General features: G+C 33.4%; 1 protein-coding gene across 4 annotated transcripts in view; it reads right to left on the reverse strand.

Annotated features, from left to right (window-relative positions):
- Nucleotides 1-410: 410 nt before the first annotated feature.
- Nucleotides 411-19318, reverse strand: part of LOC106080014 (uncharacterized) — a 58099-nt gene continuing 39191 nt past the window's right edge. For all 4 annotated transcript variants that reach the window (XM_056009901.1, XM_056009900.1, XM_056009899.1 and 1 more), the window contains 5 exons: nucleotides 12250-12306; nucleotides 11516-11575; nucleotides 9477-9539; nucleotides 6560-6613; nucleotides 411-5457 (listed from right to left, as the gene is read on the reverse strand). In XM_056009901.1, the coding sequence (XP_055865876.1) occupies nucleotides 5405-5457; nucleotides 6560-6613; nucleotides 9477-9539; nucleotides 11516-11575; nucleotides 12250-12306 (287 nt within the window). In that variant the 3' untranslated portion in view covers nucleotides 411-5404. The remainder of the gene's footprint in view (nucleotides 5458-6559; nucleotides 6614-9476; nucleotides 9540-11515; nucleotides 11576-12249; nucleotides 12307-19318) is intronic.

Consider the following 19318-nt stretch of genomic DNA (forward strand, 5'->3'; position numbering starts at 1 on the left):
TCTTACACAACAGAAACACATCAAATCACTGTATGACATTTACATACGAATGTAATATTCAAATTATAACACATAGACATATATAAATATAATACATATGATTATTATAACATATATTTAGGAGTGTGTATGTTTTTGTTCGTGTAGGAATGTTGTTCGTACGTGCATCTATATTGTTATTGTACAGTAGTAACTCTGAGGTTGTCAATCGTAGTCAAACTGAATTTCCATTTGATTGGATCAATAAAAGTTATCTTTTCTTATTTATTTAAATACACGTTCATTATCCAAAATCTTTTAAGCTCTAATATATGTGACAGTTTTTAAATATACGTTAATTCATTATTTATAGTTATCTTATCCTACTGTCACATTTCTATTTTTAAAAAAGAACACACAGAAGACTGTCGTTAAAATATATATATATAACTTTATTTTCTTACCACATCAATATTAACCACATCACATTTAACTACTACCCATTTGCAGTAATTCTCTCATTCTGACTAACCTATACCATTTACCCACAATATAACATTTTTGACTTATAAAAACAACTTGGGCATAGATCGAAAACACATAACAGCTATGTGTTGTTGGCAAGGTAATCTCTTCAGTACTGAATTACAATTTATATTTCTTGGAATCTTTGGGCTTCCATAGGAAATAATCCCAAAAACTTCGTTCGTCTTCAGCAAAGGACAATGGACACCCCAGTGATCGTCAAGTTTGGACAGTTTATGAACAATTTTAACATGAACTGTTGTGTTAACCGTAAACTTATGTTAGTGTCTTATGTGTTGTTGGCATTGTAAATAAAAGAAAAAATTAAAAAAGTTTTTGTTAAGTTTAATCGTAAATTACACTTATCAATCACTGATATAAAATCTTTTTTAATAACAAAGTGGGATAACATAATGTTCTTGGCTTATATATATAAGGCTAGTCTTTTTGTCCAAAGATTAGTGAGGAATGCAGTATTTCCCGTGACTGCGCAGTCCCAGCTGTGACCTACATATTTTGACACATCCAGTGCAAGCATAACTGTTGTCCGTAGGCGGTCGATTTAGATTTTCTTTTCGCCGTCTGCGTTTGTCCTCGGCAGCAGATTTTCTTTTGGTCTCAAATGTGTATCCCGCGGCCTTCGTGAGTGACCTCGTTCTGACTGCCCTGTTGCCCACACTGTGGAGAGTCGGTGGAAACAGTGACGCATCTCTTGCAAGAGTGTCCGCAGCTCCGAGAGCTGCGGGGTAGTTTGTCTGCAGATTTACTTGACCTATATTGGAGCTTAAATTCACTACGCCTAACAGCAGAGTTTCTCGCCAAGGCTCTACGGGAGGACTGATCCTTACAGCCTTGCCACCAATTGGAGTTCATCTCAGGAGGCCGCATGCAACCAGTTGCTCTCTTCTATGTCAGCCATATCATTGCGAACGCCGGTATGGACAGTATAGAGGGACTTCTTTTGGTCCGACATTTACGCTGGGCAGGGCACGTATCCCGTATGGGAGACGAACGTTTGCCAAAGGCAGTCCTTTTTGGTGAGCTAAAAGGTGGTCAACGTAACAGAGGAGCCCCACGGAAACGCCTCAAAGACCAGCTTAGGCGTCAACTCCTTGTTCTTGGCTATTTACAGTTAAAAATGTACACAAAAACTGAATAGATGCAACTTTTGTTGATTTGATAAGTTTCGGATATTTTTTGGTATCTCAAAAAAAGGGGGGGGGGAAAATATAACGCTGATACTATTTAACGTATCGGCAGAATCAGGAGCTAGTGCTAGAGTTGGGGCTGTAAAGACACTTCGTAATGCTAACCACATAAGATAAGGCAGTTATGTTAAAACATAATTAATGCCTGTTTTTTTTTTTATCAAGTAAGTTTATTAATCAAGGGAAACATATCCAATACTAAATTTTAAATAATTCTGATATGTACGTATCAAAGAAAATATTTTTATACATAAAGAGAGAGAGAGAGAGAGAAAGAAAGAGAAAGGTTGAAAGAGAGAAGGTAGAGAGTTAAAAAAAATAGAAGAGAGAGAAGAGAAGGTGATAGAAAGAAAGTTATTACAAAACCAAGTGTTGGGGAGGGGGGTGATTCAATTCTTCCTGTTAATTCTGACACCACTTGTTGTTAACGGTCGTTGACTTGTAGCACCAGACTGTATAGGCGTATTATATCATAACTAATAAAACTTGAAATAGCCTGGGTAACTTCTTTGTGAACAATACTAAATATAATTTCTATTATAAAGTTCACAAAATCAATTTGGTATGAGATGAAATATATGTAGTAGACTTTAGAAATATTATTTTTTTACCAAAATATTACTCAATACATAAGCACAACCTTTCAGTCTCATGTTCTGAAGTCGTCTCCTCTAACTAAGACCAATAATAACAATGCCACCTATGTTGCATCCTTCACAATCAATCTCTAAACTCTTTCCACCCGTAAAAACGTAAACACACACACCGTAACAGAGGGGATGGAGTTAGTCGAATTATATCATTTCCACAATGATATCGAAAACAATCATACAGACAATTTAAACACTTACAAATAGATTTGATAGAAAAGTAAGATACACAAAAAAAAACCCAGTAAAACATAAACAAAAATATTGTCAACAAAATAGTAATTAATAAAATGCAAGAGAACAAAATGCTCCTGCAACACTAAAATGTATAATAGTAAAAGGCTATAGATTTTTAAAATGCTATGACTGGAAACATTCCTACCATAAGTAAAGTGTAGTATCATGAGATTTTCAGGGCTCGTAAAACCTTCTCCGTAGGAAACTATACCACAGAAAAGAAGGAGAGAGAACGACAGACTATACGATGGAAGGAGTACATTAAGGAATGGACGGGCACGTCTATGAGAGAGAATCTAATCCTGCCAAATGACAGCCAAAAAAAAAGAGAGAGAGAGAGAGACGGTCGATAGATCATCCGTAAACACCTTAACGTCCATCAGGTTAAGGGACCGTTGAAAGTGAAAAGAAAATAATAATAATGTTCCCCTTTCAGACCTTGTGGTCTATAGGGCAGATGATGTAAAGGCCATCTAATTCTGTGGCCTACGGTTTACGAGGGTGTTATGTGGCCAGCACAACGACCAATCTCCTTTACTTTTCCCCAACTAATGTCAGGTACCCATTAGAGCTGGGTGGACTCAGATCCCGAAATTAAGAATCCCAGTCCTTACAAGGATTCGAACCGGGATGAAGGTAAAATTAAAATGATTTTGGTTCGAAAAGAAAAATTTAGTCAACGAATTTCACAATTAACTTACAGGTCAAGCTACTGTAATCTTTAACTCCACGTCTACCTTACCGAGGAAACCAGAACTCAAACCCATCCGCAAAGTTTGGGTAAATATAAGAGAAGTGCTGTGAATAACTTTTGTCAATTAGTGGGAGAGAACTAGACAAAAGCCCATCGACCATGCCATCACTAAACGAAAATGGAGCTGGATAGGACACACCCTGTGAAAACCAGCTACCAATGTTGCAAGGCAGGCACTTGATTGGAACCCACAGGGAAAGAGGAAAGTGGGCTGACCCAAGCAAACCTGGAAGAAGTCAGTCATCAGTGAAGCTAAGTGTACTGGAATGACATGGGAACAGATGAAGAAAGCTGTTCAGAAGCGAGTTCGGTGGAGAGGTGTGGTTGCGACCTTTTGCTCCCCTGGGAGTACACAAAATTAAGTAAGTAAGTAAGTACGCTCTGAATTGAATGATGCATTTCTTGTAGTATTTACATAAAATCAATGGCGTCACTAGGCAGGTGCGGGGGGTGCGGTCCGCACCGGGTGACACCCACCAGGGGGGTGACACCCAAATGGAAAAGAATTGTTCTTTGGAAAAAGAAAGACAACTAGACAAAAATAAGTGATAAGCTAGATACACATACCTTGATATATATATATATATATATATATACACACATATATATATATATATATATATTTATATGTGGGCTCTGCAGAAAAGCGCTGTAGACGCCAGGAAAAAAATAATGTTAAGCCCAGAAACTAGGAAAACGCCTGACGAAGCTTACGGTGCCTCCCCTATGAGGTTGGGGGGCTGATTCCTGTCTTATACTATTTCGAGCACAATTTTTTTTGAATCTGCAAAAGACTTAAAATTATCTACAAAACAATATTTACAAAACTAAAGGCGAAACGGACTAGCTTTTAACGAACATTCACTTTGTACATTTCGATTCTTAACATAGTGTGAATATTTATAAATTTTGTCATAATTGTATGTCTTAAAGTATCTTTTCTTTTTCATTACTTTCTTAAACGTCTCCTGAAACCCATTGTGTGAGACATCATCGGTTTCCTCTTTTAGGTACCCAGCTTACTAAGGGGTTGCGATACAAAACTTGTCTAGCGAAAAACCAAAGGAAAAAGTTTATTTGCCTTCTCACACTTCAGATTCAGCCCGTCCACCTCTTCTTATTATTTATTTTTTTTAACCAGCGATTTCTTACTAAAATAAATGATGCAATCTACAACCAAAGAAAATGAGTTTCTGAAGTACAGAAACACTGATAAAGTTTGACCAATAAATAATTAACTGGGCAGCAAACATTTTTTGGTCTAGATTCTAAAATATTTTAGATGAGAAAGGAAAAGTTTATATAAGGTTAGCACAATGTTCAATAGTTTCCATTTTTTAAGTCTTTAAAGTCTAAGTTGATGTTAAGTCTGTTTCTTATTTAATAAACTTACATTTTAATATATATAGTAACCATGGATAAATATCATGATCAATCACATTTAAAATAGAATAGATACAGATTTTAACATATTTAGAAACAACTTTTGAGAAATGATTGGAGACTGTTGTTAGGAGGAGGAGGGTGACACCCTGAGCTTACCGTACCAGGTTACATCGACCCTAGTGACGCTACTGCATACAATGTACATGTAACACATGAAATGTTAAGATATTGAAACACAGAAGTCATGAAATATTGAAATAATTACAAAATATTATAATATAGTAATTGTCATTACTCTTATAGATACATAGATAAATATATATACATATGTATTTGCATATGAATAATAAAAGGAATCCATTATAGCTGCCGTACAAAAGATTATGAACAGATCTTGCTAACAAACTACAAAGTAAATAGAAATCCAAACAAAAAGAGCACTAACTACGAATTGAATTATGCAATAACCAAATGAGAAAAATAATGTAATAAATTGACAAAATCTTTTTTCTAGAACTTGTTACATTTGTAAATCTAAAAATACTCATGCCATTTATATTTTTGTGAATATTTGTAATACACTTTGGATAGCATAGTTCAAACCTTCGAAATGTTGAAATATGTTCGAATGTATCATTACAATGCCACAACATTGCTTAAAATCCTTAAAAGTCTTCATAGAGATCATCAGTCGTGATCGTAGAAAGATCTGAAATAGCTACACATGTAGCAGTTTAAAACGTTTTACAAATATCAAATAAGATAATAAAAATATAGCAAATAATAATTAAAAGACAAGTTCTACTAAGGCTTTTTAATTTTTTAAAGTAGTAATCTAAACAAATCAAATCAAATTTTCCATGGCAACTCATTAAGACTAATGATATTGCTAAAAAAATCCACAAACTCTCTAAGCACTGCAGCATCGCCACAGTTGTGTAGCGTTCGCTTATCTTGTTAAAGGTCATGATAATCATGTTAATATTCGAATTTTTGGCTTTCATTAAAATGGCATACGGGAGGATATGGTAAACGTTTTGGTGTTCTATAAATGACTAGCCAAATATTATGTGCAAATATAATACAAATTGTACTTTTTTTACTAAGGAAAAAATAATGGGTAAGTTAAATATGGAGATATAAAAGGAAACCTCAGTGCAAGAGACAAGCAGTGGACCTAAAAACAATACAGGTACCAGGTTACCAAAAAGGTTCCAGATTTATCGCTTTTATTAACCTTTTGACCCGGGAAAGATTTTATCCCTTGGCCAGGATAAACGATTAGCTTTTCCCCAAACCTTCTGCCTAAAGGCCCCCATTAACTGGATGATCATTTAATCACATCCGTTTGTTCGTAGTTCACGGTCACATGAGACAATGCAATGTTCCCCCCCCCCCATGCCATGAGAGTCAGAAGTCCGGGCCCACGAGGGGACTTCATATTCCTATACTGTACCCTTGCGTTCCGTGGAGGAACCGGAACCGTTAGTACTTAACCTCTCCGCTTCCCCTTGTTGGTATAAAAGAAATAATGTATTACCATTAAGTAATTGACTAGTTGCATACGTTTTTTTACATTTATTTATGTTTTGTTTATGCCAAGGTATCAACTTCATCCGGGAATGGGTGTGGGAGAAATAACGTGTACTAACTTTTTAACTGACTTACAAATAGACGGATAGACAGACAGACAGAGTGAGTTCATAAAAGCTTTGTTCAAAGTCTTGGTTGCAGTTTAGTTTACAGTACAATCCAGATAGAAATATAATCTGTCTTTTAGAAATATATATCATATACTATCAAAGATAAAGAAAACCTACTTTGAATACTTCTGTTTGGAACATTTTCTTTTGTAGAAGAAGGTTCTTCAGGATCTGGATTTTTAGAACAATTTCATTCATTTCATAAAATTAAATAAAGAATACATAAAATAAAATAAAATAAAATACTTTTATTCTAATCCGAGGCGGTTAGAAATCTAAATAAAAAGCAACAAAAAAACGTGTATTAAGAAAATAAAAATGTACATGCATATGGCCGCCATATGTACAATATACATGCATTTGAAAATACTATAAGTATTTAAACAAGTGAATTTTATTGATAAAAATGTATCATCAAACACAAATATGGTTATAATAAATACTTAAAATCATTTCTTTGAAGACGAACTCCACATTTAATACTATAAATCTTAAAAATGTATAATTTTTTTCCCTTTTCGATATTTAACAAAATAATTAATTACCAATAATCAATTGACTAATCTTTATTCTTATTATTAATCTTTTTTTGTTAGGTACAATAAGTAATTGTTTCAAGTTTCACCATGATCTGAGAATGGTCGAAGGTTAAATAGCATATGCACTTTTTCAGCGAAAACAAAGCCCCACTTATTTAGCCTATTAATATTTAGTCTATTAATACTGAATGCTTAACTTCACTTTTTGGTATCAAACAAAATAATTAATTGACAAATTGGATTAGTTTGTTTTTGTTTTGTTTTTCAAATTGATTCATGCTTTGTTAAAATACAATAAATAATTGTGCAAAGTCTCGACATAGTTCTAAAACGGCTGTGGGAGAATAACATGATCAAAATTTGTACAAGACAGGCAGACAGAGTGAGTTTATTCCCCGAAAGGGGAATAGCTGCGTTTAGTTTTGTGTGGTCTGTCTGTCCGCCGTCCGTTTTGTTTAGAACACAAAAACTGAAAAAGATATTGAAATTTGACATCATGCTATTTAAATCTTTCAAAATTTTGATTCATAGGTTTTTTTAAAGATTTAATTTAAAAACTTAACAATGAAAGCAGTTTTCTCATTAAAAAAAACTTCATTTTACAAATATTCATTATTATTATTTTAAAAACAAACACAGTAGACTATAATAAATAGGAAGCTGTTTTTTTATTTATTAATTCAAACGTTTCTTCTTGTTGTTGTTTTTCTAAGATAATGTTTATAAAAATATTTGTATTACTATTGTTTATATTATACAAGCTACTAAAATTTGAAATAAAGTCTTTAAGACTAAGAATAAGACTTCTTTATTGATCCTTATGGAAATCTGTTGTGATTACAAGGACTCTTTTCTCATATAAAGAAAACACAACAGAAACATACACATAAATAAAACAGACACAACTTAAAGAGATTAGTCAGCGACTAAACACAGCAATCTTGGTCCTTTCCATGTTTCCTGATCAAAGGGTGGAGTTGATAAAGTCTGACCGAGTAACGTACAAACGATGTTTGTACCGCCCTGTTCTTGTTTTAATTGACAGCAGAGAAGAGTTTTATTTAAATCGAAAATATCTTAAAACAACAATAATTGTCAGTGTTTCATATTATACAAGTGGTAAAGAGGAATATACTTCAGTAGACATTCAACCAGAAGGTAAAAGTTTGTTCCTTGAATAAAAGAATAGGCATTTTAATAGAGGCTTTACAAAACCAATAATTAGATTATTAGTAAAGATAAGACAATAACATAAATCTTTGTATCCTGGCGTTCCTGGGGTATTATGTCGTCAGTGAGCCTAACAATACAATAGCAGTTGCAGATTTTCAGTGTATGTTTCTGTCACAGGTCAAAAGCTTGCTGACAGAGTCACTCAATTTTATCACAGCATTAATTATTATTTATTTGCTTCATCCAAATGATTTCTTATTTTTAGACACGATTTCACCACCAAACCCAACCTTTTTCTCTGTTCGCTAGACTGAGTCTACCACATCGGCGACCATGTTGTCATGTTCCTTGGCTTATCTCTCCTTCTCTTATTAAGAATGTCTAACCATATTTGCTACTCACCAGTTTGGACATCCGGGCAAGTCTCCCGGATAATTTAGACTTACAATGTAGATATTGCTGCCCTGAGTAAAACGCGACTTGCAGAAGAAGGACAGTTAACAGAAGTTGGCGCAGGCTACACGTTTATCTGGATCGGCAAAAATAGCGAGGATAGACGTGAAGCTGGTGTTGGCTTCGCGGTGAAATCCAAATTAGTCAACAAGTTAGCAGGATTACCAAAAGGCATAAATGAAATTCTTATGACATTACGCCTACCGCTGACCTCAAGGCGACACGCAACTCTAATAAGTACATATGTCCAACCAAGACAACATCAAGGAAAACTTCTACTCGGGTCTGAACTCTGCAATAATCAAAACGCCCAAAAAAGACAAACTCATAATACTGGGTGACTTCAATGTCAGGGTAGGCTCTGACTGGAAAACCTGGAGTAATGTTCTAGGCAGACACGGTATTGGTCACTGCAACAGCAATGGTGCATTGTTACTAGAATTGTGCACAGCCCACGTGCTGACAATAGCAAATACTCTTTTTCAGCTACCTCACAGAAAAAAGACATCATTGATGCTTCCCAGGTCCAAGCACTGGCATCAAAAAGACTTCGTCATTGTCAGACAGTCTGATAGACAAGACGTCAAAGTCACCAAAACATTATGCGGAGCTGACTGTTGGACAGTCTTAACTGTCCATCAAGCATTAGCGCCGAAGCCGTCGCGCGCCTATAACAAGTCCCAATAAACCATTCACTCGCTGACCCTCCCCAGCTCAATGAAGTAATGACTGCAATATCCAACGATTTAATACAACATTTTTGGCTTTGCTACTTTTAAATATTTTATAAAATGATTTACTTTAGAATTATTTGATTTCTAGAAATATAGGCCTAAATATGATTCTGTACTCTAATTGGGTATTCTTACTTTGAGATCTAGTAATTGAAGATTCATAAATTTGTTTTGGAATAGTCTCCTCAGTATATTGTACTGTAAGAAAGAAAAAAAAAAGAATGTTAGAAGATTTAAGAAAAAAAAAACAATTTAAAATTAAACCATGTGTATCACTGGCATAGAGAAGGAAATCTGGCAGTGGATATCTTTTGGAAGAGACAGCAAGAAGGATCTCACAAAAGTTCAGGGGCTATTATAATACATTTGATCTTTACAGTAGCTGTAGAAAGACAATCACTCATGAAAGGATATAAGTATAAAACGAATTCGTCTAAAAACAGGTTTAGCTTACTAGAAGTGATAGATATACAAGTTTCCGGGAACGATTAAGCTAAAGAATAGCAAAACAAGACTCCTGTGGAGGTGCATAAGGGGGTGCGGCAGCATGCTCTTTGCACTGTGCAGTTGTACTTGACACTTGAGAGCAGGGCACACTTCTCCCGAGTATACTAAGACACAAGACCAATAACTAACAGAAAACAAAATGTATAAAGTTAACTATACAGATGTAACACAACTAGTGGGTTTTACGAGTGTGTAGTTATATTGTACTACTAGTTAGTAGAAATGTCCACATCTTCCTTGGCGTTTATTTGCTTCTTGTTAACTCGAATGTCTCTTAGAGTTTATTACTCACACAACGAGTTTGAGTTTTGAGTTTTTGACTTTAGGCACATCGGCATAATTTAGGCCATGTCGTGTCCACTCACACAACGAACACAATGTACTGATACTTGGTAGCAGACAATAAGCTTATTGAATACATATAATTTGGCTGATGCAGCCCCAAAGTCACAACAAACACTCAGATATTAACATCATAAAATATAGTTACAGCTCCATGTTCAGAATAAACTTTACAATATACATACTCCCTCTGTAAAATATATCCACGTCCACACTCTACAAAGGACCAAGTAATGACTGAGGTTTTCACGAAAAAGTTCTCTGAAACTGACGACGAAGTTTCAGACCGAGAACTTTCTCGTGAAAAAGGCATGAGATGATCAAGTGATTACAAAATCACTTCATTTCACAGTGAATCTCAAACGAGTCTGTGACGAAAGACCCAGTGGTCAAGCTGGTAACTTAGGAGCAAGTAGCAACTAAACACACTTCGCAAGGCATTTTATATCCTTCTTAAGGGGAATCACTCCTGTAATCAAAATTGTTATAAAAAAGATAGTAAACTCTCCATTATGTCACAACCGGCCTATAAGCTAGCATTTCTTTTTCCGACGATATACACAAACTGCCATTTTTCTTGGAAAATCGTTAGAGAATCACATTTACCCACCACGAATTCGATACCAGGCTTGAGCAAATTTGTTATTTATTTTATTTTATTGTCATTTGTTATAATGGAAGTTTTTTTTTTTCTTTTCTATTTTTTTATATATTTTTCTTATTAACTATTTATAACTTCAGAATTGTGAGTTTCATAATGCGCAATGATCATAACACTCCTCTGGATCAATTGGGAAAGCAGGGGGGATCGAAAGAGAAAGGAGGCATCTATAAATGTTACCGTGATTGTTTGTAAATGAATTATATTAAAAATATATTTTACGACTTCATTTTGAGCTCAGGTTCAGGCACCAACCACTGTGCCAGGAATGGCTTATGAAAGTAGAAGTCTTAACGGTTTATAGTTATATATTCATATATTTTGAAACTTTTAGGAGACAAGTAGTTAATTATCTACACAATGTATAACTGGGAATTATGTAACGTATGCAATTAACAATAGTTAATTAATTAATTAGTTATTTTATTTGCGAATTCTTGATTTGTCAGGTACAAGAAATAATTGTACAAACTTTTAATTTGTCCCTAGATTGGTCGTGGAAGAAATAACGTGTACGATTTTATAGCATAGAGACAGACAAACATACAGATAGGCAAACAGACAGACAGATTGAGTAGATATAATCTTTGTAATTAAGAAACACTAGTTACAAAATAAAAATAAAAGTATTTTATATTTTTTTATTCTGTAAATTAGTTTATACCTTGAACAACTGGATTTCGGTTGTTTGGAAAACTTTCACCAACAGGACTTTGTCGTGTATCTTAAACAGAGTAGAACAAAAAAAATATTTTATTTTTTTAAAGAAAATATCTCCATTATACAGCTTGTAAAAAAAATAATAATATTTGCTTAAAAACGTGTTTTGAACCCATCATTTTGACACCGTCAGATGCGTGTTATTATAGATTCAATAATAGATCCAGATTTAATATTAGACATAGACTTCTGATTTAGATGTCTTAAAATCTAGTTTATATCTAGATCTACTTCTAGAATATACATGTAAAAAATATTAGTAAAGATTAAATATTCCTTTGATAAAAATTGAATCAGCTTTAAATATACCCTATTATAGTATATTATCGGAACACTATGACTGACTAAGACATGTCTGTTTGTTTTTTCTAAATCTAGTCAAGTCAAATATATATTCATTGTATTTTTTACAATTAAAAAAAAAACGGTCAAACTAGAATTCTCCTCATATGGCCTAGTAATTCTTTTCTCTGTGATAACTTTAAAATTTATAGGAAAATCGTTTAAGCCGCTTTGTAGAATGTTGCTCGATCAAGTTTTCACGAAGTTCTGACTTGAATAGATGCATTGTTATAGTCCTATCTTCAGACACTATCGTGACACATGCATACATAAATATAAACATACACACATGCACACACATATATATAATCGAAATTCTAATTAAGGTGATTTTACCTTGAGATGTTGTTTTTGATGAATCATAAGCTTCTTCTATAATATTATGATGTGATGCTACAAAATTAAGAGCAAGAAAAAAAAATAATTCAAAGTCAGCATTCCTTGCGAACAGGACTAGCAGATAGATAGATAGATAGATAGATAGATAGATAGATAGATAGATAGATAGAGAGATAGATAGATAGATAGATAGATAGATAGATAAATAGATAGAAAGATAGATAAATAGATAGATAGATAGATAGATAGATAGATAGATAGATAGATAGATAGATAGATAGATAGATAGATAGATAGATAGATAGATAGATAGATAGATAGATAGATAAGATATATAGATTAGATATATAGATTAGATTAGATTAGATAGATAGATAGATAGATAGATAGATAGATAGATAGATAGATAGAGAGATAGATAGATAGATAGATAGATAGATTAGATTAGATTAGATTAGATAGATAGATAGATAGATAGATAGATAGATAGATAGATAGATAGATAGATAGATAGATAGATAGATAGATAGATAGATAGATAGATAGATAGATAGAAAATTATATATGCATCCCTGAATTGTAATAAATTTTGTTGACTTTAACATACTGGGGCCGTTGGGTTAAAAAGTTTAGAACCTATGCTTGTACGTTAGGGCTTACATTTAAGTTAAGTTTGTTTATCATTAGATGTGGCTGTATGGTATTGAAAGACGAGGAGAAATCTACGAAGAGGACTCGTGTATATGTTTTGGGTATATCGAGATGCTTATAAAGCTGGTCCAAAAGCAATAGAATGGCATCCTCAGTTCCTCTAGCTGCTTTGTATGCAAATTGGTGAGGGTCTAGGCTGTTATTGACTTTTGCTACAAGTTGTTTACGCATATATTTTTCAAAACATTTCATAACAATAGGTGTTAGTGCTACTGGGCGTAAATCATTTAAGCAATCTATTTGTTATCTATTAATGTATTCAATATACATATTAAAAGTAATATATAATAATAACTCACTATCATAGGGATAAGTGGGTGCCTCATGCCCAGGGCGCCACATGTAATATGGCACCAAAAAAGTCTCAAAAAAAAAACAAAAAACAAGGAGATGTTACAATACTTTAGTTGCTTTTTAGCGGCCACCGTAAGGGGAAAAGCCGCTATTACGTTTGTGCAAAATGTCCGTCTGTCCGTCTGTCACACTCAGATCTCGTAAACTAGAAGAGAAATGAAAAATATTATTTCACCATGCGATGTGGCTTGAAAGTTTAGGTGATACGGCTACTTTTGGTTTTCTAAAAGCAAACCGTTTAGTTTACAAAAGTAATTATGTAAGCGATGTTTTCATTAAAAAATACACCAATTTTAAAACAATTACGTAAATGTAAGAAAGGCATTGTTACATTATGTTAACACTGTATAGTGTCTATATGTGTATTTTCAGTATCACTAAGTCATTTATAAAATGTACAAGGAATATTCACAACAAAAATGAATATTAGAATATTAGTTAAAGGTGTTTTTTTTTTTCTGGTCAACTAGCTGCTTAATATAAAAGAAAACATTTCTGTTTGTTTATAAAGGCTAAGAATGCACTTTGTATGTAAATAACAAGCACATTTTTTAAAATGGACTTTTTATGCAGCGACTTTTGTGCAGTAGCGTAACAAGTATCTGCAAGACTTGGTGCTATTAGTTCCCTCATAATTTTAAAAATAATCAGATTTTATTTATTTTTTATTTAGTGCCCCCCATCAGAATAAAAAAGGCTTATCTTTGTGCGTTTTGTCTGTCGGTCGGTCTGTCCGTCAAGTTTAGATAAAATAAAATAACACTAAAAGATATTGAAAATCTGATTTACCCTTTAATGTTCCTCCCGTAACATCTCAATAGTTTTAAGTATCTACAATTGATTGTTCCGGATGTTTTTGTGCAAAACTAATCAACGCCAACCTATATTACATTCAATTTCCATACTTAAACGTTGCAAAAACACATAATCAATAATATTTTGTTCCGTTTTTTTTATGTAAATAGCATATAAATGTTAAACTAAATCTCTATACTGACTTATATTTCATTAACTGTAAAAATGTTCCGGATATTGTTGTATAAAAAATGAATTATGTCAAATGGTTGTTTGAAATCGCATACTTGACTAATATTACATTTATATTCTTTGACAATGCGTCACTATAATTTGATTATCCATAACAAATTGTTCCGTATTTTAATCTTTAAACAACTTTTAAAAATATCAACAATAGGCTGTTCAGGGCTTTAAAAAAAGAAAGTAATTTAATAGAAATGAGTATTGAAAATTACTTTTTAGAATTATTTTACATTTAATTTTCTTGCTGAAACATAACAAAAGTTTTTTAATCGATAAAGAATGTTCCGGATTTTGTTTTGAAAAGAAATTGACGTACATTGGTTAAATTTTCTTACTAATCGTCGCCACAAATTTTTCGAATTTTATTTTAAAATCTACTAACGCCAAATAACTGCTTGAAATCCCTCTTCTAATTAATAAAACAAATAATCTTCGCATTTAAGAAAAAAAAAATTCCTGTTTATGAAAAATATTTTAACTCTATTTTTATGTAAAATCTCATTTTTATCTTACAGTACATTTAATTTTCGAGCTAAAACGTTACAAAATCTAATTATCGTTAAAATTATGTTCCGATTTTTAAGGAAAACAACTTCCAAACACCAAAGTATGGTATGAAAATCTCTCCACAAAGCTGTGGTACATCTAATTTTTATACGAGACCATCCCAAAAATTTAATTAACGGTATTACATTTATCTGGAATTCTTTTTTTCTTTAACTATTTGTACAATTATCCGGAACAATCTCTTATATATACTTAGATCTTTTGCGTTCCTATTTAAAACTATTTCGATGTTTCGAAAGGAAAATAAAGGTTAATCAAATTTCGATAGCTTTTAGTTGTTTTTTTTTTAATTTTAAGATGACGGACAGACAGACTGACAGACAAAACGCAAAAGAAATGCGGCTTTGATCATCTTTAAATAAATTCTATTAAAATTCAGTACACCAATGTCTTTAAAAACCTCGTCCTAATACAAACATTTTTTTTTGTACTAGCCTATTGTGACATAATGGAATTTTTTTTTCTTTCACGTCATAGGAATGGATTCTTTAAATGTAATGATAAAAAACTCGGTGCACCAATGTCTACGAACCCTAGAAAAATTACTTGTAGTTAACCCTGTGGCGTAGGGATTTTTTAATTTCCTTTGACATCATATGTTATTAATTTAAATGAAATTCTTAAAGAACTTCACTCGGTGCACCAATGTCTACGAGCACTCGATAACTGGCTCGTATTGATGAAGGCGTTTTTTAGTCTAACTAGGCCGTGTGGCGTAGTGTAGTTTTTTTCAAGTCATATGGAATGAATTCTTCAAATGAAATGCTACAATAACTTGGTATAGTAATGTTTATTAAGCCTCGTTATGTGACTCGTGTTTAAAAAAAGGAATGATAGCTAGAATTAGATCTAATCTAGATTTTTTAAACTAGATCTAGATTTTTGTACAGTATATCTAGATCTGGATTTATATGCTAATTAAAATCATTGTAGAGTCTAGATCTAGAATTTTAAGTCTAGATCTAGTTTAGACTGATATAGATTAGATCAAGATGTAGAATTTCAATTTCTATACAATATTTGCAATGTTATAATATACTAAAACTAATCTACTATTTTTAAATTTAATCTTGCATTCGGTCTATTGATAGATTATCTACAGTGGCGTAACTAAGGGGGGGGGGAAGAATTTTAAAATCCCCCCGGGCCCCCACCTAGGGGGGTCCCCCAAATGGGTGTCCGAAATTTATTTGTAAATACATAAATTAATATATTTGATTGACAAATAGTGTCAACGGGTGTCTTTTTTTTTTCAACATTTATGGATTAAATTTATCACAAAGACTAAACCTAGATCTAGGTCTATCAGTACGTTGACTTTGTTGACATTTTAAAAATATTTTTTCCCACAGAGATCAAAGTCTTTTTTAAAGTTTGTTTTACATTTTAAACTTTGTTACCACGAATAAAACTGCATGATATACAGCGAATTCCAGGTATCTTGTTACCTTTACTAATAATAGATCTAAATGGCTAGTATTTTATGGCTACACTAATTAACCTTGAAGCAAAATTTACAGAATCGAGTATAACATATCCAAAAGTTATTCTTAATAATGCTAGAATAGTCCATTATTCGGGTTTGGCGTCTATAATATCAGAATTAAACTTCACACTCGAGTTATTACCCCTCTATTCATCTTTCCTCAATCCAATGGAAACTCTATTTTTATTTCCATCTAATCCTTTTGCTTTCGCACAAAACATAAACAACAAACAATGACGTAATATCATATAATATTAGCACATCCTTCCTTTTGAAGTTATTATCACACCCATCCTTTTAAAGTTCTTAAGAGTGATATCTACTAGCAGGGCCGGCCCTAGCATTTGCGGGGCCCTATGCGAAACGGATCGCGTGGGGCCTAGTCTGGGTAGGGATGAGCATAATGTCAAATTTTTTTTTTTTAAATTAGAAAATAGACCTACTTTCGTCTTTGCAATACATTTTTATCAAATGAAAGCTCGCAATGCCACTTTTTATTTATAGGCACCCCAAAATGTCGATTTCGTCTTTTCTTCAGGAGATTTGAATAAATTCAAAAAAAATTTCAGGACTTTATCGTATATTTTGCCTTTTCATGAGATTTCCTGGAGGCCCTGGAAAATCAGGAGGTCGCGAAAACAGTGTTATTTTATATACGTTACAATGGTTTAATTTAATAATGTACACTTAGAATTAGTTCGGTTCATATGAAAGCGCGGGGCCCACTGCGACCGCATAGGCTGCAGAGGCCCAAGGCCGGCCCTGTCTACTAGGAACTTTAACAATTCGTCCACTTCTGGTTGTCTTGACTGGCACAACAAGTTCTCTAGACGTTGGTCTATAACTGTCTGTTTCGTTTGTTCCAACAGTTTGCAGTTCATTGTCTCCATCGGAATCATAGTACCCAGAGATGTCTTCATCGAATCTCTTATTCAAAAAGCGTTGATTTCTTCTGTATGTTTTTCCGTTTGTCTTTATGATGTAAGATCTGTGTGCTGAATGTTTTTTTTATGACAACTGCTTTCTGCCATGTTTGACCTAGACGAACTCTCCGACAGTATAATCTTTAGGTAGTCTTGCTTTTGCATTGTATTTCACTTTGCTTTTCATCTGTCGTTCGTTGAATAATGTCTCTGCATTTTCAGCTACCGATGGTTTCAATAGTTCGGGATCAGTTGGAATGATTCCCTGAGTCTTCTACTCGTCAGCAGTTGTAATGGTGAATACGGCATTCCACTTATCGGAGTATTTCTATACTCGAGCATAGCGAGATATGGATCTTTCCCACTTTTGTATGCTCTGAATACTTTTGCTTGCGCACAAAACATAAACAACCAACAATGACATAATACCATATAATATTAGCACAGAATCTTCTTCATGAAGTGGAAAATTAAGAATTTTTTGCCTATCTTTAATTCTGGTCAAAGCTTTTGCGCCCAATTAATATAGTTCAGAAGAAACTACAAAAGTCTGGACTGCATATACGGGCAGCTGCTAAAGAAATTAGTACCCTTCTTTCATGCTTTCTGCAAAATGATGAAAAACTGACTAATACCCAATCCATCGAAAAAGGAAAAGAAGGTAGTGAATACTATGGATTCCCTGTAATCAAAACAACTAGAAGAAAGAAAAGACTTGATGGGAAGTTGAGTTCTAATGTAGGACTGTCAATAGAACTACAATTCAAACGTGTTGCGACAGAAGTGCTGGACAGATTTCATATGGAGATGAAGGGGAGATTTCAAAGGCTGGAAAGAAAATGGATACCTTTGGGTTTCTTCTTGAACCAAGACACTTGTTAGACGAAGACCCGCTTATGACTAACTGTGCTACTTTTCCTGTTTGTATGATGAAATAAATGGCAAATCGCTTTTTCAATGATGTCATTGATGCACGAGCACTTTTCATCAACAAACCAATAATACAATCACCAATAGACATATTTAGGTAAAAAGGCTTCATATGGTAATTACGTGTGCTCAAACTTTGCAACCTCTTCCGAATACCGCTAATTCAGGCCACTTCCATTACGTCATGTGAGAGATCATTCTCAAAGCTCAAGCTCATCAAAAACTATCTCAGGAGCACAATGACACAAGAAAGGCTTATCATGGTTTTAATGTCAGTGAAGTCACAAATACTAGAAAGTATCGATGTAGTTGATGTTATAGATGTCTTTGCTGCACAGAATGCACGACGTGAAGCGATATCCATTTAGATTTGTCACTTGTGCATTATTTAACTAATAAACAACGGTATTATTCATTAAAAGAGTCTTGATTACTTTTTGATAAGTTTACTAATATACTGAACCAATTTGATTTGGGGCTTATATATTTTTGCGTACATTATCCCATGTCATATGTCGAATGTCAAAATACAAGGGGCCCCCAAAGAGGTCAATCCCCCCGGGCCCCCAAATCCCTAGTTACGCCCCTGATTATCTAGGATTTTGTTTTACATAAATCCTATCTAAATTACATTTACATTATTCCAAATTTATATTTTAGACCTATTAGATATAGATTTTAAGATTGCTAAATCAGAAGTTTAAATTAGGTAGATCTACATACTCATTCTAGTTCCATTTAAATGAAACTGCCAAAATCTCTGTTGATAACTGTGCTGAGACATCGAAGTACAAGCACGATATATCTGTTCTGTTGTTGTTGTTGTTGTTTTTTAATTAGAAAAAAAATGCTGAAAGATTATCTAAAATCGCTCGTCTAATATATTGTACATATCCGATAGATGTCATGCCGTTATGTGTAATTTATGTCTTTATTAATAATAGGCTATTAGTTTGTAACCAGTTTATTATTAAGTTAAGAGCAATGCCTGGTCGTGCGGTTAGGGTGCTGAACTAATAATCTCGACGGTCCGGGGTTGTTTCTTTGTTTGTAT

This window comes from Biomphalaria glabrata, chromosome 14 (genome assembly GCF_947242115.1).
Source record: "Biomphalaria glabrata chromosome 14, xgBioGlab47.1, whole genome shotgun sequence".
In the NCBI taxonomy this organism is placed as follows: domain Eukaryota; kingdom Metazoa; phylum Mollusca; class Gastropoda; family Planorbidae; genus Biomphalaria; species Biomphalaria glabrata.